Source organism: Melozone crissalis, unplaced genomic scaffold (genome assembly GCF_028551555.1).
Source record: "Melozone crissalis strain CALT ecotype California unplaced genomic scaffold, PUWL_Pcris_2 ptg000023l_1, whole genome shotgun sequence".
Taxonomy (NCBI): domain Eukaryota; kingdom Metazoa; phylum Chordata; class Aves; order Passeriformes; family Passerellidae; genus Melozone; species Melozone crissalis.
In genome coordinates, this window is record NW_026535801.1 from 33,577,991 (window position 1) to 33,602,755 (window position 24,765).

At 38.4% G+C, this 24,765-nt stretch overlaps 1 protein-coding gene across 2 annotated transcripts in view; it reads right to left on the reverse strand.

The window, feature by feature from the left end:
* DPP10 (dipeptidyl peptidase like 10) overlaps positions 1-24,765 on the reverse strand; it is a 434,475-nt gene that overhangs the window by 117,525 nt on the left and 292,185 nt on the right. For both annotated transcript variants that reach the window (XM_054277922.1, XM_054277921.1), the window contains exon 4: positions 10,156-10,250. In XM_054277922.1, the coding sequence (XP_054133897.1) occupies positions 10,156-10,250 (95 nt within the window). The remainder of the gene's footprint in view (positions 1-10,155; positions 10,251-24,765) is intronic.

The following is a 24,765-nucleotide window of genomic DNA, read 5'->3' on the forward strand; positions in this document are numbered from 1 at the left end:
ACTACATCTCTACTGCTTTTCTTTTAACACCACATATACACACATTTTGCAAAACAACTTGTACCAAAGTAAAAGTCTTAAAATAAAGAAAATTTTTAGCAGAGAGAAATGTGAAACATAAGGTAACATTATAAAACTAATAATGCTTTACATCCACTCAAGACTGCATGACACCCAACTGAATTCAAGATTGTAATTTCTTCAAGGGGTAATGTTGATGTCAGAAATAATTTAATAAGTCTACTGCATAAGATAAGAATTTGTTTTAAAGGGCACTGAAGGAAGTGCCCTTTAAAACAAATTAATTTTAAATTAATCTCAGGACATCTATTTGCAGAATGAAAGGAAAAGGAAGAAATGAAAAATGCAGATAAGAATAGAAAAAAATAGGACAGCAAAAAAATAACAGAATCAGAAAAAAAAAATGAAAAAAAAAATAAATACAACTATGTAGGACAAGATCTATCCACTACTTGATTTCTTAAGGATTTTGCTCTGCTTAGCCTAATCCCACCACTAAACTAATGAATTCAACAGGGGTTTAAAGGTACACAAGCAGGAAGTCACAAACTATTACATTCAGAGTAGCTAAGGACCTATACCTGGAAAAAAGAGCTTCCAATAAACTGAAAAGATGCTATATCTTTGTATACATATTAAACCCAGGTTCCTAAGGTTCTAATATAGTTAGAATCAAGCCATCCAAAAGAATTAAAGGGAAAAAATATTTTTGAAGATAAACTCTTTGATTCAGCAGCATAACAGAATCAAAAGTGAGAAGATAATTCTGCAGTCTTGAGAAAGAAGGGAAAAAAAAAAAACCAACACATATTAAACCATCCTTCTGTATCTGCAAAGCATCCAGAACAGAGTTCTACTGTGCCCAAATTCACTTTTAGGAGTTAATCATCTTTAAGCAGAGACCATGTTAATCTGTGAGTAACATTCTCTTCTCCTGGCACTTCACTGAAAATATTTTCAGATGTGAAATTTATCTTCTTTCTAGCAGTTTATTAATTATTGCCCCAGTACCTCAGTGGTTAGCACTGCACGACCCAGGCAACTTTCCAAATTCACTCCCAGGGAGTGCAGCTCCTACCAGTTCACACATTTAGCAAGAGCCTGCAGTCCCTGATGGAGCCACCACAAAGGCAATGAGGGTGTTCCTCAATCACCTGAGCAGCTCAGCTGCAAGCCATTGGCACTGCCAGGCAATACCAGCAAGAACTACTTGCATATTCAAGTACAGAGTGTTGTGGATTTAAGATTTAAAGTCTTTTGAATCCCACTAACCTTGTTTATTCAGCTTGCACTCACCTGCAAAATTTTATTTGCCCCCAGACACAAGGTGTACATTCAATGCAAAAAAATGATGGTAATGGGATTTGAGAAAAATAGTTTTCTTTTTGTTAGCATAATGGCATAATTCTTGGTAAAAGGAGTATAAAGCTGTGTTATACCAGCAGAAATCTTGTGCTCATGGCCAAAGATGATATCCGCGCTGATTTCTTTAAATTATCATAAAAACATTAGCCCTTTTATTTAAGCCTGATTTACAATCAAGCCTTTAGTAAATAAATGTTTATTTCTAATAGAATTGAAGAGAGATTTAACTGACTTGCAGTGATAAAAATTTCCTAAAAATTCTGGTTTTGAAGGGTTTTTTTTTTTGGGTAAAGACAAGCACAATTTTGGCAATTAATTCAGAACACCTACATATATGCACAGAATAAACCCTTAAAAACAGAAAATTAAATCACCTGAGTCATTCCTCCAGCAAGTAAACTCAAGATCTGTGAGTCACTAAGACAAAAGACAGATTTCTTTTTTTTCCTCCTTTTCAAACATGTCTAAGGAATTTCATCAACCAACAGCTGCCTGACCCCATGGCTGAGGAGATTGGACCAGCTGGTGAAGGGCTTAAAATAAAGTTTCATTCCCTGCTGTAGGAGATGAGATGCATGCCACACAAACCTTTGGGAGAGCATCTATTGGGCCAGTCTCTACAGGGGTTAGACAGATTTATTCATTAAAAAGAAGTTTGTGAGGACTCTGACCCCAAGGGTTTATTCTCCTCTCAGGAGAACACATTTCTGAGTTTAAGAGGAAGTGTTGGGGCAATACCACATTGGAAATACACTAGGAATTAAAAACCCTCAGGTGTCTTGTTATCTGGAGGATGGCTGTTGCATGGGTCTGCATATCCCCAATTTCTCAAGCTTCTTGCTTTGTCAGGAGTTATTTAGCTTTCATTAAGGAAAACAGACCTAAATGCTGCCCCATGTGACTATAACCCTATGGGTTTGCTCTGCTTGATCTCTAAGAAACGGAATTGTGACAAATAAGCTCTGAAACTGGGAGAAACAGAGCTGGCTAATTAGGCAGAGTCCAGGGATGCAGAAGCAGGGCTGGTTTCCCTCTGCCTCCCTGCTCACTATCAGCACTTGGGGACTGGGGCAGTCCAACCCTGTGCACTCCATGCACACCCTAATCCCTTTCCAAAGGCAGAATACTAGTTAAAAGGGAAGGGAGTTTCCTTGTTTCCCTTTATCCAGCCCCATCAAGAGTTGAAATCCCTATGAAAAACATCAGCTCCATGCAACCAGAAAACACTTGAACTGCAGAAATTGCTGTAATCCTTGAATTGGTTACAGTCCACACTATTGCATAATTCTAAGACAAAATAAAAGTAAGGTTTTTTAACACATGTGCACTGTCTTCCCTGCTTAATTCACACACCTGTCAGCCACTTTTCCTATATTGCTGTATTTGACATAATTTCACTTTTTCAGACATAAATGATCCTTATACCTGATCTTTCATTGCTCACTCAACCAAATCTCCCACTGACTGTAAAATCAGGTCTAGCCATATGAAACATTGTATTTCTAGGTTTCTTTGAAATACTTTCTGTGATAAGAGTTTTAATTCTTCTCCTGACAGTGATGCATGATGTGATGACCTCAGTGGTCTCACTGCCACCATAGCAGTAAAAGCCAAATCCAGGCAAAAAGACAGAATTTGAACAGACTTTTGTCCTTCAGCTTTCCAGTTTCATGCTCTCATCCACCTTTCAGGAATTGCTAAAATATAGTTTTGCATGGAAAAGAAGAAGTGGCTTTTTCCAGCTTTACATATGGGTGATTAAAATGGAACATAGAATTTCAGTGGACAATATATTCCCAAGTTTGATTTCCAATGTCAATATTTCTTTCTTTTTCTAACTTTGTATGTATGTGTGTTTTCCTGTTAAAAATAACTGTTATGATGGTGTTTAAGAGAAATTTTAGGCTTGGTTCAGGCTCTGCGTCCTCAGCAAGGGCCTCTAGTATCAGCTCTTTTTATTTCTCCTGTTTTCTTAAACCCTAGTTCTGAGCTCCTGATGTACTGGCGACTCTCTTCATCTTTCACATACTATAAAATTTTGAGGCTACTGGTTTTGTGGATTTTAACTACTATGACATTTAAATCAGTGCCTTATTCATAATCTTTCAAAAACATGGTAAAGAGCAAACAGATGAAGTTATCTGTAATACAGTCTAGCCCTGAGTTGTAAAAATATTTTTATAACATGTATACTTTGCAGTCTTCTTTTTCCATAGTTTCAGTTGCATGGTTTTAAGTGAGATAATATATCACAGTTAAAACTGATTTAAAGAAATGTTCACTGTTGTGGAGTCTGCTTAATTGTCTGGTTTGGGTTTTTTCCTTTAGGTTTACCCCTCCTGCTGTTTCAGTTTTTTGTGCTTCTATTTTCCCCAGAAACTTTCATCTTCCACACTCCTGTTATTCTCCTTCTCCAGCTTTTTAGTGCTCCCTTAACACACATTTAGGCTTTATAATTTTTTTATTATTATTTTTCATCCAGAATGAAATATTTTAAGACCTTCAGGAATTTTGCTTTAGATCTTGGTGGCAACCAGGAAATTATACATCCCTTTATTCCACATCTACATCTGTATCAGAAATTTAACTTGATGGTATAGTGGAATCTCATGGGATGGGGGTTCATCAGCATTCACAGGTATCCAGCTCCACTTATCAGAAAGGAATTGGCCAAATGGCATAAAAGGAGTCAGGCAGGATGGAATTACAGGAGCTGCAGGAGGAGGAGAAGGCATTTGGCATGTCACAGTTCCCTTGGGAGGCACTGGAAGTCCAGGGAACAATGGGATTCTCCTTCACTGCTGTGACTGAAAGGAGAACATGGACCATGAGAAAGCAGTAGAGAGTGGAGCCCAGCAGAAGAGCAAGGCTGGAAACAGGGAGCCTCTGAGAAAGACAGGTTTTAATTAGAAAAATGTTCTATAATTGGAATGATGAAAAATTTGGGTTTCCAAGGTTACGTTTCTTAATGCAGTGCTTCTTGTGTCACCCGAGCAGTTAATGCAGACCCAAAAATTCTGCAATGCCAGGTGCTGGAACTGTTAACCCTCAGGTTTCCTGTACAGTTTAAAAGACAAATGTGCCTTAAACCATGACCTCAGATGACTTCTATATTCTCAAAAACAGGAACCAAATTCCCCAAACCCACCTGGAACTGTGGGATATAAAAATAGACATGAACCAACCATGAGGTTTGCACCACCACCTCACTGATAGACAATAACCTCTAACCTGTCAATCACACAAGTTTTCCCCCTCATATTTTCCAGGAACACAGACATGATTAACCATTAACTATATACAGGACCAATCTTACCAGGAATAGTATTTAGAGAAATCCCACACTGAGTTGCTGTAACCTGATATTTTCACATTTTTTATGGTGAAACCTCCTTCTTGGACAAAACTTGGACAAAAACCAATGGCCACCACCTAACCAAACCACAGTGACTGAAAATCCTTCCATCTGTCAGGCTTTCCTACCCTGAGGCACAGTGGTGCACTGCAACAATAAACCCTTCCTCAAAAAAACCCCTCTGCTGAAAAGGCTGTGCTGAGAGGCTTATTGGACACCCAGAGGAGCATAGGAGAGTATAGAGAATGTTACAATATTCATAATCACCTATTTACAACATGTGTGGGTCATTAAAATGTCCAGTGTTGCAACAACTATTAATATTTATGTGGTTATATAATGTTATTTAAGGTATTTACTATTATTCACCCTTTCATTAATCTGTTATGCAAGGTTCTTAAAATACAAGCATGTAACCTACTCTTGCAATTAAATCTACATTAATCAACAAAAGAACTGTAATTGCATTATGATGCTGTACTGAGTTTCATATCAAAAGAGGAAGGTGGTGTGGTGGGGAGCACAAAACAAAACAAAAAAAGTATCCAAAGGAAGAGAAAAAGAAGGGCTGTTTATGAACAACGCTCTGTAAAACACCACAGAGAGTCCCTGCCAAAAGCTCTGCTCAGACTGAAGCTCTCATTCTCTGCTTTTGGCTGCAAGGCCTCCACAGGGCTGTCACAGCTGGGCTGCCACAGCCTGACCCTGGTCCCTGAGCCAGGACTGCTCCTGCTCTGTCACCTTCTGACACCAATAGCAGGCAGCAAGGCCCTTCCCTGTCCTCAGTAACACAGCAACACAACAGGCTGCAGGGTGTGCTCCTCTAAAGCCTCTGGAAACAGGTTTGAAACTCGGCAGTAATTGTTTGCTGTGCACCATGAATGCAGCTTCCCTTTGAGTTTGAAAAGAGTTGTGGAAAGGCACAGAAATCAAAGGGCACAAGAAGTCAGGAATTACTGGGGGTTGGAAGAGTACAGCTGGACAGTTTTCACAAACTGAAAACAATTCCTCTTGTATTGCCTGGTATTGGAAACAAACCAACAGATTCAAAATTTATCCCATCATGCACACTCCAAAGCCTGGACGAGTCCCAGTGGACTCCCTTGTGACAGAGGACCCTGAGTGTTTGTCAGGGTGTGTGCATGGTATCTGAATACAAATACCACAAGGGAATCTGAATACATGCACCACAAGAGCAGTGAAACTGAGGGTTAACAAAGGTCTTACCACTTTGATAATTATTGCAGCTTTTTAAAGAGGGAGAAATGAATGCAAAACTTCTGCAGGTTTCTTTCAGAGAATTCAACACACTTGGAAAGTTCCATACCAGAACACACAGTCCCTACACACATTTTCTATCCTCTCTGTGCTTGCTTTTTCATGTTAGTTTTGTGTTTTAGGGTTGTAAAACAGGCTTGAGAAGCTGAGATAGAATAAAGAACCAGATGGACAACTTTCCCTGAGCTAAAGGATCCATGTGGCCCTGCATGCTCTCCTCTCCAGCTTGTGGCTGGGCTGTGTGTGAACTGATAACCTGCTTTTACTGACCCTAAGGAACAGCTGATGGCAAAAGCATTCAACAAAATGCTTGCTAAACACTGAAATTTCTTAGCTAAATGTGGCATAATGCCACTGATTTTGGAAGTGTGAAGTGCAATAAAGTACTGCCAAATGCTGAAAAGCTGGTGGGTTGTCATTTAGGATCACAATGATAGGCAGCCCAGGCAGATGATAGAGAACATATTGTAATCATGTATCGAGGCAGCATCTCAAACACCAGGATGCCACGCAGTGATTAATGTCTAGGGCTTTTTCTGGCTCCTCTTCATAGGAGACTGGCCCAGCCTCCAGCTGTGAACATTTATATGCTGCTGGCTAAGGATATTAACTGTTTATTAGACAGCTGAAACAGGAGAGACTGCATGGATACAGTCAGAGGAAAGCGTGTATTAGAAAACATCCTTAAATAATAACACCCAGAGATGTCAACAAATATTCCTTGTGCTTTGCAACCTACCCTTTTCACTTATGGCACTGTATTTGTTACCCATAACATTGTTTTGCTGATAGATTAATTATATAAAGACCAGACTGTTTTACTAATTGATTACAGAAAAGGATTCCGTCCCAGAAGAATGCAAGAAAATTTTCTACTTCTAAATAAAACCTGATTTAGATAATAAAACCTAAAAAAGTACTTTATTTCAAGAACTTGGGATAGATACCTCCCCTGTGTAAGAGAAGTGGGCATCCCAAAATGGCAAAACACCAGCCTTTCTTCTTTCCAGGTGCATGACAATTATTAATGGTACTTTTAAAGGTTGGGGGATTTTGTTATCTTTATATCTGTTAACATAGGGGTTTTTTTTTAAATCTGCAGCCTGCTTTTTTGATGATACACCTACTCAGTGAGCACTGCAGATTCTCATTAGGGCTACCTGGCTCCTACACAATAAGCAACACAAAGAAGGATAAAAGGTGTGTACTTTGCAGGAGAGTGGCAGTCTCTAGGATGCAAAAGAAGAGCCAGTGATCTGTGCCCAGTGGAAGATTGCTTCAGGGGCTGAGCAATGAGGGGAAAAAAGAAAATCTCCTCTGAGCTGCTGATTCAAACACAGTCCAATCAGGGGTGACAAAGAGTCATTACTTGCCCCTTTTCTCTGCACAAGGAGTTTATCACAGCAGTTCAATTCTCCATGGACAATTATTAACATTACTGAGAAAACCCTGCAATTTCTCTGGCTGCTTGAGCAAAGGCAAACAGGAAAGCAAATGCAGACTGAAATCAGACTAATAACTCCCATCAAAAGGTGACTCTTCCATGACTAAAACCCTTTGATAGGGAAGAATGAAGGAACTTGCATTGCCACTGCCTGTGTTGGATCTCTGCTGTATTTTTTATTAATCCAAGACATCTCTGCAGAGTCATTAAACCACCACCATTCTAATTATGCACCGATGATTAAGCAGATGTGACACTGAGCGAGGAAAATGTTTGATTAATGATCCAGGTGTCTAACTTTAGAAGATTACATTTAGCAGTGCAAATCTGGGGACAGTCAAGCTCAGAAGAACAAGAGAGCTTTTGATTTCAACTTGCCTCAGTAATGTTATCCTGTTAGGATTGTTGGCCACCATTTCAGACAGCACAGAACATTTCCCACTGTTCTCTTCCAAACATACACCAACAAACTTGCTGGGCCTTCTGCTCTGTTTTCAGCTTTTTATTATCCTTCCTCCATGTGAATACTAATTGCTGGAATTGACTATTTTTAAGTATAACACTCTCAACTTTTGGCTGTGTAAAGAGAGGAGGTCTGCAGGAAAAAAAATACATGTAGGTTTGTTGGGTTTTTTCACCCGTAATTACCAAATGGTTGCTTTAATATTACATATTTTGGATCAGTTTCCCACACTTCTAATTAATAGCAGATATCTAGTGTCTAGAGCTCACTGGGTTTGTGTGAATTGAGGATAAATCAGTTCCATAAAAAGCCCAGGGAAGAACAACTTTGCAAAAAGAAGCAAGACCCCTGGTGTGAAGCAGCCTGTCCTTCCCAGCCCATCATCAGTTGGCAAGGCTGGGGTGTCATGATGGCCTGAATAGCCTGTCATGCTGGCACCACACTCTGGAGCACAGGCCAGACACTTCCAGCCAGAAGTGTCTGAATTCCTCTGTGAGGAGACTCAGGCCTTGGCAGTAAAGTCAATTCTGCAGCCGGGGATGCCCAAGCAGCTGCTCGAGCTCGAGGATGCACTGAAGGCACCACACAGGCCTGGCACAGGCCTGGCTGGCCAAGCAAGGGCTCACGCAGCCTTGGTAAATGGCTAACAGGGAAAGTGCTTCCTAATGCTTGAGGGTTTGTATTTACAGACATTCAGCCTTCCACTGATGGCTGTTTTAGCTTTTTTATTTTTCAGATTCTGCACTGCTTTAGTGTGTAGTTCTGAGCTTCATATTAGGGGATAGTAAGCTCTCTTCACAGAGTAGGGAGACAAAACAATTCCTTCTCTAGCTGGGGACCAAGGACAAATGACCAAAATTTCAGGCCCAAGAGCCTAAACAACAGTGGACTATAAGTGGACAATTAACTCCAATATGCAAATGGACCAGAACTTACTAAAGTGTGAGACCTCATGACCAGGTGTGCGTTTTGTGACCATTCTGGGTTCACCTCGGGTGCAGCCCTGGCTGGGCTCTTGTGCTGCCCAAGGTGGATCCATTGAGGCCCTTCAATAAACACCCACTTTATTCTTTACCTCCATCTAGGTCAGCCTTCACAAGGCATCACCACCCAGTTTTAATTGTGTCTGACAGCCCTTTTTGGGCTAAGAGGTTCCCTGAGGCACATCCCAGCATATGGAAGGTGCAGCTCACAGAAGGGGAGTCACACACATCCACCCATTAAAACAGAATTCTCTCCTCCATCCTTCTCCATCTTTACACTGACCTAGGAAATCAGCATCAAATTCTTTCTCCTGAAGTTCCACTCTCCTCTTTCTTGTTTGAGGAGTTAGAAGTAAAGGTCACCTGAGGCTTTATGCTTTGAAAAGAGGAATCTCTATCAGCAAAGGCCAAGAACAGACCAGGAATAAAATCAGCCTTTGCCAAAGAGCTCTGATGAAAATGAATCATCCTTTTGAGTCTGCAGGTGTAAAAGATTGTATTAAATTAAAAGTACAGAGATTAACAATAACAGCCAGTGGTCTGCATGGAGTATTTATGAGGAGAGATTGACAAACCACACAATTAAGCTGCAAAACCCTGATAAACGAGAATTACAGGGTGAAATGTAAGTGGTATCCCTGAGAATAACAGTGCCAAGCAGAGCAAAATAAAATGCAGACTAAAGTATTAAAGTACTTCTTAGCAATTACTGCTAGTCAGAAACCATTCTTGACCCTTTGCTGGTCAAGAGGAATAATCCCCAATCATCTATTCAGCCATTAAAGCACAGAGAAAAAACTAAACCAGAGATTAACATGACATTTTTCTTTCCATATTTATTTCTCTTAAGGAAAATATTCCTACAAATCTTGAACAATTTCCCTCTTTTCTAATAGTGAAAAACTCTCAGCATTTAAGTAGCATTCCCACCTTTTATGAAACATGTTTTCCTGATAGACATCGGATAGATTCCCCAGAACATGTGCCAAGCACAATCCACCCTTCAGATGGTCTGAGCAAAGCACAACCAACAGCAAATCCTCCAACATCTTGGTTATTTACACGTAAAAAACAAATAACTTCATTCAGAAATCATTCACTGACAGAAGAAAGGATTATATTTTTCATTTACATGCAATTTAGTCTAAGTCATGAACTTTTAGATATTACTCTCTCCCTCCTGTTGCAAGAAAAAAATGTTAGCAGACTTTCACTGGGAGAGAAGCAGATAATATATAATACTTACAAAAGTTGTGTTTTCCAGTAATAATGTAGTTGTATTTGTTTCTACATTCAGTTCAACAACATGTCCATTCCTGGTTTTATACACCACTGCTGTATCTGCAATGACAAAGAAATGAGCAGTCAGCAAACACGCTGACAATTTAATACCTCTGTAGAGAGAACCAGCAGGTTAAATGAATTACAGTATCCTTATTACTACACACAAACAAGACAGAAGTTTTGTTGATTTGCCTCATGAGCTTCAAAATTACCAGTTTATACCCTATATCATGCTCCCCTCATTCAATACATCTATGTTTTGGCCATACAGCAAAGTAAAGTTTTGCAAAAAGAACAAAATATTTTGTTGAACATCATATTCATATCTCCTCAGAAATTATTCCAATAAAACTTCTGTACTGGTCTGTATTTCTGGTGACTGGATGGACAAAGTTATGACTATTTTAAGACAGTCCATATTCTGTGTGATTCATGCTGGGCAGCAGAATAATGAATTTTCTTGTGAACTGAATGTTAGCAAAGGAGGGTTAAAGCAAAGTAGGTTCACTTGAAAAACATTCAAAACATTGTGTTGCAACTTTTTCCACTCACTTGATTTATCATTTCTTTCATGAAAAAGAATCCAACACATGCCAAGGAAAAAAAAGAAATCTGTAATTAATTGGGATTTCTATGAAAAATACTTTGTATATGCTTGTATCAAAACCTGCAAAATTACCAAGAAATACACAATTACTACATCAGCCTTGAGTTAAGAAAAAAAGCTCCAAATTTTCCACTATTTGTTACAAGATTGAATAGAGTGCTGATTCTCTCAGATTATTCAAAACCCATGTAAGAGATTTGTACTTAATTAAATGAAACAATTTTATTATAACAATATAAAAAGCATCAGAAAATTTCTAAATTAAGCCTAAAGGAAGCATAAAAGAACTTCCCTGATCTTCAGTAATGTCTGAGAAATTCATTACAAATCCCTGAATTTTATGAAGTGGGAAGTAAATATGACTGGAGAAAAAGGTTATGCTATAATAAAAAAAAAAAAAAAGCTTTGCTTATTCAGAAAAATCTAGCTCTATTTTAATTGACTCCACAGCAACTCAAGATATCCAGCCCTAGTGAATGTCCTCTGGTAGGTTCTGTAAAATTAATGAAGCCTCATTTGAAGAGCTTACTAAGCTATTTTAGGGCCATGGCTGGAAATGGGGTGAGATTGATGGAGTTTAGGACAGTATTATTAGAGCTGCTGTTTAGGAAGGCAAACCAGATTGTGAATTGTGGAATTAAGAGCAGCTCATTTTAAAAAGAAAATATTTCAAATATTCATTTTGAATAAAAAGGAACAGCACTTCACAGACAGTTATTTGGTTTCAGGTTACCAATTACAGAACATGGCTGTTTCTGCAGCTTCCTTTAGGCTATTTTGCATTTATTCTTTTAGGAACCCCAGCACTGGAAATCTCCAATGACACTGGATCACAGTGCTGAGTTTTGTAGAAAGAAATGAAGTTGTCTGGCTAAAGAGCTGTCCCTAGTTATGATTGAGCCATATTGTGAGAAATGGCATAAATAACCCAGGACACTGAACAGCAGTGCTCCAAACCATGCATTTTGACCCCATAGGTGACACTAATGTGCTAAAATCCAAGTGAGTACAGAATGTTACTCCTTCTCATTTATCTACTCTCCTACATGTCATTTGCCAACAGGATTTATAGCACTGTGCCTCATTAACTAATCCTACCAAAACAAATTCACTCAAAAAAAAGAACTTTCCCTTAAAATTCCTAAGAGGACCACAAAAAAAATACACAGTCCTAAGGCTCTTCTTGCAAGTCCTTCAGAAGGTGTGAAACAATATTTGGAACGGCAAATACTGTGAGAGACATAAATGAAAGCCTTTGTTCTAAAGTTAGAAGAAAATTTACTCTATAAATCAGAACAGAAAACTGAGTCAGACCTCTTGAAAAGCCAGGCTTTACTGGGCAGGAATTATACCTCTCTTTGAACTTTCAGTAGTTACTTCCTGAAGGGCAGAAATCAAATGAATGCTTGCAAAATGTATGGTGCTTTGCAGGTGAAAGATTATACCAAAATCTCATGTAAACACAGAGCATAACAGTCTTCAAAAGTAATCATAGTAATTAATATGGAAGTCCCATTCCAAACAATATTTTTTCAGGCTGGATAATGTGACAGCTGATAGTCACACCACATGATGATGATGATTTTTTTCACTGATTGCTCAAATGTTAATTAAGAGCCATAAACACAGGGGTTTTTTTTTTAAATTTTGTTAGCTAGAGTCAGAAATTCTACAAAAGAAAACAATTCCTAGTCCTTAGCCTCATCCAGTTGCACAGCTGACAGATTTTTTTATTTATTATCTTGGTGCTTCACCAGAAGAAGGTTCAGAGACCTCTGACACTTCACAAAGACATTCAGAGAAGTGGAGTCCTTAATTCAAAGGAATTCTCATTTAATTTGAAACAAACAGTAGTACCATGTGAAAAGCTCTCAGCTGGGCAGAAATTGCAGCCCTGAGGAGACATATTATTGATCTGAGGACATCACCAGAATAAAAAACATCCTGTCTTCAGCAAAGGAGAATGTGAGGAAGCCTCTGTAAAGAAGATGTGCTATCGAGTCACCAGCCCTGGATGATGCACACAAAACCAGCCTTGAAAACAACTGATTGAAAATTTCCTAATTACAATAGTTCTAAAATTTCTGAAAAGTTTGGAAGCTCCAGAGCATTGAACAACTGATTAATTTATTCTGTTTTACTAAAACATGAAGACAGACAACTAAGGGTCTGTATGTAACCTATCCTGACATCAGTACCAAAGAAAATAATGGCACTATAAATCCAGGATTCTCCCCACAAAAATAATGGCTGGCAATATAATTAACACCTAACAGCACTTTACAGAACATAGATCTTGTTAAAAAAAAATTGAGAGTGCTATATTTGATAGAGGCAACTCTGCTGAAACTGTGTATTGTGTTTTCATCCAAGGTATTTGATTTATTTTATGACCTCCAAAGCTTACATTAAACAGAATTAATGGGAAACACATTAGGAGGATTAGAAACAGCATCACTAAAAAAATAAAGAGGTGGACAGGATTATAATACACAACTATCTTTGGGAAGAATTGATTCCATCTTGATTTTGACCTTATTTCTAAGGCTGACTGAGAAGGAGTGGACACACACCCCTGCAGGACAACTTAATGCTCAACAGGTTCTCTACAACTTATTTGGCTTTCACAAAGAATGCAACATTAAATAAAATATTGCATGAAAACAAACTCAAACAAAATTCTGGGATTGTCACAGCAGAATAAATTCACCTTAGTCAGCAACATCCTCTCATAGGATTGTATTAGCTGCAGAACCAACAGTAATTTATTTTATCTTTGTGAGGCTAAATGTCCAAATTCTTATACTATTGTATGTTTTTAAAAGTTAATACTTTTATCATCTACCCTATCTATAGGCAAAAAACATGGAATATAAATTCTGCTGAAATGATTAATCCATACATTTTGAATCACAGTTTAGATATATATAAATATAGCCCTCAGTGAGCAGCACTTTAACATAAATACCGCACCATGATAACCTCAAGTATTTTTTTAAAATAAAAGCAATATTTCTTATAAATAGCTTCACTAAGACTACTGTTTCTGGTTTAGGTTTAACACTGCTAAGGGTTTAGTTTAAGATCAGGGTATGAGTTGGCAGGAAATGCAGCTCTCTACTGTGCCTGACATAATATAAATTGTGCCTGGGAATGTCAAAGTACAGGCAAACTATCATAAAATGAAAAGAAATCAATGCAAAACTTTTCCTACTTGACAAGCAGCTTGACCCCCATCAATTTTGCAATAATTTCTTTCCCTCCATTTATTGAATTTACCCCCATTTATTGAATTGACAACATGCTACCACATCCTAAATGCTACAGAACTCCTTTGTAGCACTCACAGTTACACAAGGTATATTCACATGAACCAAAAAAAAGAATCCAAGACCTTGTAAATACCAATGAAAAATCCTGTATTATTTAGGGGAATATGGAGTAACTTCCAGCCTTAAATACATCCCCATATTGCAAATCAATCCCTGAATTGTTCTTGTGCAAGAATTTGGGCCAGAGGAACCTTTCATGATTTATCTTTCTGACAGCAAGACACTGAATGGTTGTGGTTTATTTGAAGAGTATAAACTCTAGTTTCATGGGTCACTGAAATTAAGTAATTCATCTTGTTATTTAAATGACACAGACTGAATTGAAAGGACACACTACCACACAATTTCAAACCTCTTGAATTTCAGTCCAGCGTTCTATTCACTTTCACATCTATATTGATCCAACTTTTATTAGTTGGAAATCTTCCTCTTTTATTGGTGGAATTTTCATCTTTAACCTGTAGCCATGACACAAAAAGCTCCAGGATGCTAATCACATTTATTCTTTTTCTGCCATGGAGTCTTCTTGTGTGCCCTAAGATGTTGACACATCTTGTTGTTCTATCTCTGTAATTCAGCAGCAAGTCAAGAGAAGAGAACTGTGTCCTTCATGTGAATGAGCAAAGGGGGTGTGAAATGTTTTGCTGTTTCTGCAGATCCCTAAATCTGGGATATTTTACAAGAGATTGCAAACCAATAGAGATATGAGACCAAGTATTAAAAGTCTTCTGTGTTGTACCTGGAAAGATCCAAAAGCCTCAGGAACAAGTGGGGCTTCCTTGATGAAGTATGAAAGCAGGAATCCTGCCCTGGATGAATAAGAATTTATGAAAATACAGCAACCCATCACAGGCTCACTAAAGCCACAGGACTTAGAAGACTACTGAATCTGAGCCTCCACTACCCTGTGAATATTTCATCTAAGCTAGGCAAGACTTGCATTTCTACCTAGTCTATTCCATTCCCAGTGGTTTTAAGTGATGATTTTTGAGCTATGAATACACATTGAGTTATTCTTTAGCCTCAGATAGACATCATGGCAGCCCAAGCTTATTATAAAACTAAAACCTGTAAATCTACATTGCCATCATGTTCACTGAGATTATTGACATTAATTTCTGCAGCTGCTGGCACTGACAAGGAGCAACAGAATTAACAGCACTTTTGAGTGTAAAAAACCTGATTCTTACCAAATTCACAGTACAGTTAATGTACATTTTGTGTGCCAAACTGCCAAACAAAATTTTGACAAAATATTTGCTAGATTTTTATTACTTGTTGATAATAAGGCTTATTTCATGGCAACTTGTGTGGATTGATCAATTTGAATGAAACAGGCCAAGACCAACTTGCTAGAACATGGACTAAAAGTGGTTTAGAATTTACTAATACTGATATTGAATGGTTTGACAAAAAAACCTGATTTATAAAGAAGGTACACAGATTGCTAATTGCTGGTTATTTGCGCAGAGCACTGTAAATCTTAGCCTAAGCTAATTGTCCAAAGGAGATCAGCACTCAGGCAGTTTTGTGCATAGAAACCATTGGGTATTAAGGCAATTTATCAAACAGTCTTGAGAGAGCAAGTAGTTTCTAAAAAAGTGGAGGAAAGAGAAAGAAATAATTCAGGCAATGCTGAAAATCTGTTCCATAGTATCTGGAATAAGGAGGCCTCAGGGTAGTCTTCTGAAATTGCTGACAGTGTTAACCTGAAGATTGCTAATGCTTATTTTCCCACTGAAAATATTTACCAAGTTTTAGTTTGTTTAGCTAAAATTCTGCTTTGCAGCACAAACAGCAGCATTAGCAAGTCAGAGTCGTCCTCTTCCTTACATTTTATGTTTTTTCAAATGCAAACATGCAAGAAGGTTGATACCTTGCAGTCAACACATATGTCAATCAGCCTTTGCTGTACACAGTATTATTAGAACTGCAGATGGCATTTCATCAAATTGATTATAGAAAATGTCATGCTAATTAAAATAGAGAATGCTTTCTGATTTAATAAACAGAGGGTGCTAGACAATTCTTTGTCTAATGAAGTGTTTACTAATTAAATAGTCATTTACAGAGATATTAGAGATACAGACCAAATTGCAATATGTTACTAAAGTCACGTGTCAGCTGAGCAAGATTTCCACTGCTCTTCTAAAAGGTCAGGCTGTTAGTAATGCTCTCAAGACAAAAATTATTCTGGACTAGTTTTATAATGCAATGTACTCTTGGAATGTACTCCTCCAGACAATCCTTTAGTATTTAGAAGATTTCCTATTCAAAATAGCTTGCAAAGTTGTACACACAGGTAATTCCTGTTCTTTCTGATCCCTACTTCCTTTTCCCATCTATGCCCAGTGAAAACAAGCCAAAAACCAGACAGAGATCTTATGGTGCAGCAGCTACAGGAATGGAGGTGGCACAGTGAGAGTAGCACCCTGCCAGGCACAAATTAATCAGCTCTGCTCTTCCTACCCTCTTGAACTTCAGAATGAATTGGCCAGGCATAGACTGACCTAGAAAATTCAAATTTCCATCCATACTCAATGTATCTTTCCTTTTTCCTAATCTGGTCATTGGTTTGCAAAGCAAGTCAAGCTCAATTCATGCCAATTTTCAGTGGTCCCAGTTACTCCGGCATATTGATGTATGAAAATCTTAAACTCTGCTCAACAGCCAATATTCATTTATGAAATCCATTTCTTCCCTGTCATGCAGCTGCACAGGATTCATGCCTCAGTATCACACTATCCCCATGCCCACTTCAGACAGAACAGAGGGACCAGACAGCTCCTGAATATTAACAAATCCACTGGGGGATTGATTTACTGGAAAAAAAAAAGGAAAAAAAGAAACCAACAGTGAAATATACAGTGCAGTCAAGCCCAGGTTCTGGAGTTTGAAAGATGAGGAAAGATTCACTGCAGAGCTGTGGGAGGCAAGAAGGAGGACAGTGACCAGCAGCCACAGGTCGTTATGTCTGTGACAAGCTCAGCTGGAGGAACATCACTGTCTGCTGCCTAAGCCACCTCTAGACACATTGGAAAGGTGGAAACACAAGGGAATTACTGCACAAAGGCGACAAAGGTAGAGGCAGATAAATTGAAATGCAGGTGGCCACAGAGAATGCAGCTGAATCAAGCTGCAGCCACTGTCCTCAGGCTCTATCCAAACATGTCCTGCAATCCAGGTGTGCTGTCAGCTCAGTTTTCACAGCAAAACTAAATCATATATTCCTCTGCTATGTGCTGCCATGGTAATGGAAAGCTGTTCTAATTTAGAAATTTCCAAGTTTTTCCAATAAGTTTATCAAATCAATCATAACTTAAGTTGTGACTGTCTGAGGACTCTGGTCCTGCTATCCTTGGAAGAGAGCAGCAACAGCTTGTGGAAGATATTTCTTCTCCAGTCTTCCTGGATGAACCAATTGTCATGCACTTCTCCTCTGCTCCCCTGGTACTCTGTTTGGCAGTGAGCAAAACACCTTTACATGGACCTGCTCACTCAAAACTTGTCAAATCAAGGCTGCCCCAGCAGGGTCTGTCTCATTTTCTGTTTCAAGAGCACACTCAGAATAACACAGCTACATCTGAGCTTCAGCTTTCCAAAATCACAATTTGCAAGCAAGATGTTGACATTGTTAATGGAGTTGTCTATCAGCTAAAAGAAGTTGAAAGAAAATAGGAGTTGAGCCATAATTATTCTCCTAGAAGAAGAATTAAGTCTCCCTCATTTTAGAACACAACTGGTCAAAGCACTACAAAGTAAATTAACAAAAATAAATGAAAATGCAAAGATCTTAGTGCATGCCAGCATAAATGGGAGGCAGTTATCTAACCCAAAGAGCAATGAGTTGATGGACTAAAGCACAAAATGTGACTTTTTCTACCATTCCACCCCATGCTTTCCCCATCCCACTATTCATAATGCAGAAATCTCCATCTGTATCTCTGTCATTACTTGGAGGAAAATGTCAGGGACATTCATTTCCCTCCTTAAAGCAAAGCACTAAACATGATTTCATTGTGTTAAAAGCTAGGATAATAGACTTCAGTCTATTAGTCCATTCCAATTTGTTTGAAATGCAATTAACAGTACATCAGCACCAAGAGAAGGGGAGGGGAAGTGGTTGCATTCATGACACAGCCTTCCTTCTAGGCCACATCACTGCTTGAGTACCACACAACTTTGGGTACCTACACTTTTCTTTAGCCATTATTTATGTTTAAAAAAAAAAGAGACAGAGGCTTCAAATTAGAGAAAATGAAAAGAAATTTTAAAGATGATGAGCGGTGAAACTTCTAACAACACTTTGGTTTTCCCATTCCCAGAGTTCACATTACACAGTGACGGTGAAACATCAAAGAGTGGTATTTTGCCAGCTCTAAAATTCTGACAAAACTCCTTGGTTTTCCCAACTACTCGGGGACATTTTTGCTCTCCTGCATTGCACCAAGGGCCATTACTGAGCCAGCTTGGCAACAGACACAGACAGCTGCTGTCCAAATAGCGTACACGTCCCTGGACTACTGTGAAAATTAGGGAACAAATTCTCTGTTTCAGTCACACATCCCATTCCAGCCTCTTCCCCAGAGGGATAATAAAGTACCACAGTAGAGCAGCACTCCTCTGGCAGCGTTGGGAGCTGACCTTTCTGCTGGGCCAGGGCAGATGGAGCAGGGACAGCTCCGCTCTGGGGCCGGCAGCGCGGCCTGGGCCGGATTTCACACAGGCTGCTCAGCTGGCAAGGCTGCACTCTGGAGAGGACACTGATTGCAATGAAGGGATATTTACAGGCTTCTCTACTCCTACATAATTGCAAATCTCAAATGAAACAGAGTATTTCAGCTTGCAATAGGAATGTGAACTCCCTAAGCCTTCCAATCACTCCCTCCCGAGGGCTCCCCATCGTCCCTACTCCTGCAGTGCTCCAGATGAAAACGGCATTTCCTAGAAAAGCCCAACAAGTGAGAAAATTAAAATTCAGTGGCTGTGCAGATATTCCAGTAAAAGGGCAGTGTCTGGACCAGCCACAGGGCTGCAGTTTCCTCACTCCCTTTAGTCCCCATGAGGGAATCTCAGCAAGCTGACTCAGGCAGAGCTGGTGGCTCAGTGCCCAGCACCACACTCAGACATGAAAACATCACAGCTCTGATACCCACATGGCCCTAGGGCTGTCCTTAACAAGCTCTAACCCAGCTCCTGGGAGGCTGGCACACCCAGCAAAGCACATCCAGGGCAAACAGGGTCATGGAGTAGGATTTCCAGCTCTACACTGACAATGTTGAATTTTTTTTTTGTTTTATTTTATGCAACCAAAGGACAAACAAAGAATTTTATTATAAAAGTAAACAAAGAGAAGCAACTTTCTGTTCACAAATGTTTAACTTGCTTCTTCCAATTCTCATTCTGATTTATGAGAACAAGATGTTGAGTAAATGAAGATCATTAGCTCAGAAGAGTTATCATGCACCCAGTAATACATAAATCACACCAAGGCACTGTTTTGCAATTTTATCTGTATCTTTTTATGAACCTTAAATACTTGTCTATATTAAATTATTTCTACTGATTAGTCAGTCATCTGTACTTTCAACAGAAAATACAGATTCAAGAGTCACATGTGCCATTAAGAATTTTTACCCAGAAATATTAAATTCTGTGTATCTAAATTCAACTCACAAAATGAAAGCAATTTAGGCATTGTTTTCAAATGTGTTCATCACCTACCACAATACTGAAATTCTTGGGAAATAACCATGCCAGGTAATTGGAAAATGAAATGGTGAGTGTGTAGGCATCTAATCAGCATAGATATGGAAACGTAGATTTGACACCAGCATTTGAAAACACTGGCAGAATTTCCTTTGGCTTCCATTCATTTTGGATGCCATTGTTTCATCTGTACATGTAATTCCACTGCTCTGTTTGCAGGATCACCAGGACAGGGCTTGGCTGCATCCACCAGGTCCTGCCCTGCCTGGCACACTCTGGGCAAGCCCTGTGAGAGCAGAAAGCAGCTCTGAGAGCAAATGACCCAGGAAAGTGTCCTGTCCTCAGTATCCAAACAGAAAACTAAAGTGTAAGCTCAAACTCACACAAACAAGCCTTCTGATCAAAACACATCAGCATTAAGCTTGTCACACTGGCCTGGAAAAGATTCTAAATTGCATTTTGGAGCACTTGCCAACAGATTTTATTTGGCTCAAAGATGGAGTCTCAGTTCCAAAAGGAAAGAGACACAAGCAATTAAGTCTCTATCTTAACATTATCATCGTGTGCTTCTCTTTGCTTCTTTCAAAATTACAAAGGTGACACATTGGTAAGGGACATTTTGTGCAGCTTATCTCTACAATTAATTTAAAATAAAATGTAGCTGAATGGGAATATTACAAGAAGAAGAAAAAAATCAAGGAGAGGTTGAACAATGGAATTCTTGGCAAGCCAGCAACTGTTCTGTACCAGCACTAACATTTAATGGCAATTTGACAGCATTCCCAACAAATGGGGGAGCTCAGGCCTCCTCCAGGTGTGATGTGCAAGTGAAAGTAGACCTATTCCCCATGCTTTAGTCATACATGAGTTTCAAAGAATAAATATTTAAATTATGTTTCCAAATTTATCCTAATAATTATTCCATAGAATTACACCTCCTACCTGCTTCTGATCAGAGAATTCAAGCAATTCAGCTTTTATTTTCTATTTGAATTAGGCTTCCTGATTAACATTATTATTCATTTTTTTAGTTTTTGGTTTTCCCTAAGTAAAAGTGTCATTTTTTCATTGAAACATTAACTTCATCAGTAAGTCCCCATTTGCTCAATAACTGCTTTAGACACACAGAAAATATTCTGTTCAAAGTTTAACACATCTGTCTGGATTTCTTTTATTTTTGTACCATAAAAAAGGAGTAAAGTAACTGGAAGGATTGAATAGAATAGAGTGTCATAGCTGAAAAATATGTACCTGGTGCTCATAATTAGCAATTATTAACTGGATCTAGAATAAGCACCATTACATCATGAGGAATGCCTCAATAGGAAGATTCTTGAATTTTCTCCTCTACTCCATTAAGAAGGATATAAAGGCATGCAAGAAGGGCTGATCCAAATACATTAGCAGGAACAAAATTTGTTTTGGTGTAACTTTGCTTTTGGCAGAACATCCGTATTTTCACACCTAAACATTTTGCTTTGGAAGAATATTAAACATCTTTCTAAATGAGAGATTTTAAATTTGTTTAAACTTACTCATTTTTATAATCTTTAGCAAATATTTTCCTGATAGTGGAATTGTCAAACAGATTTTGTTAATTTAATTTTTCATGTAATTAAGAAACACAAACCCTTCATGCACCTAATTGAAATACAGACAGAAAAGATCCCATATTTCTCAACTGCAGATCACTTTTAGTAGTTCTAAGGACAAATTTATTCTAGTTTACAGGTTGAAATTTAAGTCATTACAAGGAAGCCACTTAGTAGTTCAAAATACTCATATGAAGTTTATGAATTTGATATTGTTTCCCAAATTATATATTCCAAGTACATAAAGGCTGGACCATCAGAACTGATGGAAGCAGAATGGATTGCACTGATTTTATGCAGTGCATTCAGAGATTTCAGGGCCAAAAAGCTCATTATGTTCTTCTATCCTGAATTCTTTCAGAGCCAAGATTACAGGATTTTGACCTGAAATTCTGGCACCAAGCCTATAATTTCCTGTAGCTTTTTCCTTTATAAAGAGCATGCAGGCTTGTTTTAAACACTTTAGTGCAGAACCCACCACAGCTCTTGATACTAAGAGCTGACAAACTAAAAAAAACAAATCCTACTAGGATGCCATTAACACCTTACTTAAAGACCTTTCACTATAATAATGCCTGGGGGGAATTAGTAATAAAAGAAATCCATTTAATTTTGCAGTGTAATGTGAAGCACACTAAGGTGATGCCAGAAATTGGAGCCTGTTCTGCTCTGTTCTGTACAGTGCCCAGTTCAACTATCTGAATCCAGTTTATGGCGCTGAACAATTCACTGTTGGGGTAAAAACACAAGTTGTGGGATACAGTGATGTAGCCAAAGACCAACTGCTTAATTTTATAATATAATTTAATTAAGATGTGCCTATAAGTTTCTATACTCCATATAAAATCACAGATATTCAATCTGCACACAGCAGAAACATTCCTTTTTCTGCCATGGCATTTTCCCTGAACATGAAACTCGACAGGAAGTGACAGCATTACTGTTTCTGTAACACGTACTTTCATCTTAGACCAAAAAAAAGAGCAGCATTTTATCAGCTTTCAACACACAGCCCTGAACTGGAAACAGAGGTATTCCACCTTTTTTCTCCAAGAAAAGAACCCAGAATTGGAGCTTCCCAGGAAGGAAACTACTTCCAGGAAGAAAATTACTACATTTGAGGATAGATGTCTTGTTTCAAGCAGGTGCCAAGAACTCTTGGCCTGATACCAATGACTCCAAGAAAGACTTTTCACATTCCTTACTCAGCAGCAGGGCAGAGGAAGAAAAGCTTCCAAGCTCCCTGGAGTGAAATATCAGCACCATGAGTCTGTGCTCAGTGAGGAGGACATGCTAGGCATGCTTGGTTTTGGGAGATGAGAAGAGAGGAGAGGAAAGTGTTTTAATTCTCACTTCAAAAAAAAAAAAAAGAAAAACAATACATTAACTCTTGGCAGGAGCAGATTACTTATTCCATATAGCAAGGAAAGCAGCTAGGAGAAAAATGTAACTTTCAAAATATTTGAAACTCATTGCTGACAAAGTTTGGCACAGCTTGGACCTGGCACTTGCTTCAGGATTTAATCACTGTTCTCCTTCCCTCTAGGAGAAATATGGGGAGTATACAACATATAAAGCAAAGAAAAATATTCATTTTCAGTAAATAAGCAATACCTACAGGAGCACCTATGAAATATAATTTTATTTTCAGCTATGAAAAGACAAAAAGCTGTCACTCATGCTTCTGCAATCTTATAGCCAGTTAAACACTCTTCTTCTGAGACACCAAAAGGAAACAGAAATAAAGCATAATGTGATAAACAATCTGCATCCCATTTTTTCTAACCAGATTTTTGTCTTTTTTTACGACAAAAAAAGCTTTGAAATCTTTCAGCACAGAGTTATTTCCAAGTTCTAGGTTTCTAGGTACTACTTCTAATCAGCATTTGAGATTCTAATGCATTTATTTTTCACTTAGAAAACAGACTCTTGAGGGGGGATAAACAGTCCAATGCCAGCACACCCTAACCCAGTTAAATGCTAAAGTGATGTGGCATCTAACTCTGTATGACATTTATTTTTATATATTTCATCAGAAAATGTTCATACACCAATTATGAATGCAATAAAAAAGTCCTATGAATATTTAACAGATTGTAAATATTAGCTACATTGTGTAGACCACATCAGGATTTCTTAAAACCTTGTATAATATAATACTCAACCTTTTTAAGAGCATACTCATCCTGTTATGAAGTTCTGCTACCTGTCTGACAAGTGTTTATACATTGAAATTATTATTATTATTCAAGATGTACAATTAAAATGATTTATGTCATATAATATGATTATTCATCACACATATTCCAGAATTTCACACATAGCTTATTTTAAAAAAGAATACATCTCACATTACAAAAATGTGAAGTAAACTCTTGTAAGCAGCAATAAGGATATGCAGTGCCTATTGAAATCCTGAGTTTCATGCAAAATGAGAAGAGGACAGGGTGATGTCCAGCCCTGTGAGGCCAAGCAGCAGCTGAGATCTGTGGCTGAGCAGATATATAGAGAGAAAGGAGGAGGAGGAGGATGAGAGCCCTGAGCCTGGGAAGGGCTCATGTCTGAGACCAGATCTGAACCTGCTCCCCTGGCACAGCACCAATCACTTCATCTAGATCAGGAATTCATTTAGATTCACTTGTGCACCAGGGATGCTGGCCAAACTAATATATAAATAATCAATGTCATTGACAACATGCATCGGCAAGTGCAAAACTAGTGATTTTCTTCCCCTTTAAACAGGTTTTCCTTCCATAATTAGACTTTAATTAATGATTTTCACAACTGTCAAATGAAATATTTGGATAGTAAGTCAGTTTATAGAAAATGTTGAAATGTTTTAAAGCCCAATGCATTGAGGCAACTCCTGACTGGTAACTCACAGAAGCAAAGCCCCAAGAGCAAAGCCCAGCAGTGACAAGGGCACTGCTTTCTACATCACTTACACTGATCACATCCAGAGTGCTTTGCCTGTCACCCAGAGCAACTTCAGCTACAAAAGCATCCTGCCTGGCTTTGTATCCTTTGAGTTCAAAAAGATTTTGAGCTTGAGCACAGAACCAGTTTATAATACTTTATTCTGGGATTGCTCACGGTGCCACTGGCAGTGTTGGAGGTGCACTCTGATGCCTTCATTAGATGGCAGCAAAAATTGTGGTGGCCAGGAGAATTCCAAACACTCATATTTTCCATTTGGACAGCAAATAAAATGGACAGTATTTCTAGTTCAGATATTATGATAGGTTTATTTATGCCCCTGCATCCTTCCATTGGTAAAATACTGTAACAAAGATTGAACTGATGCATGGAAAACACTTGAGCTCAGAGAGGCA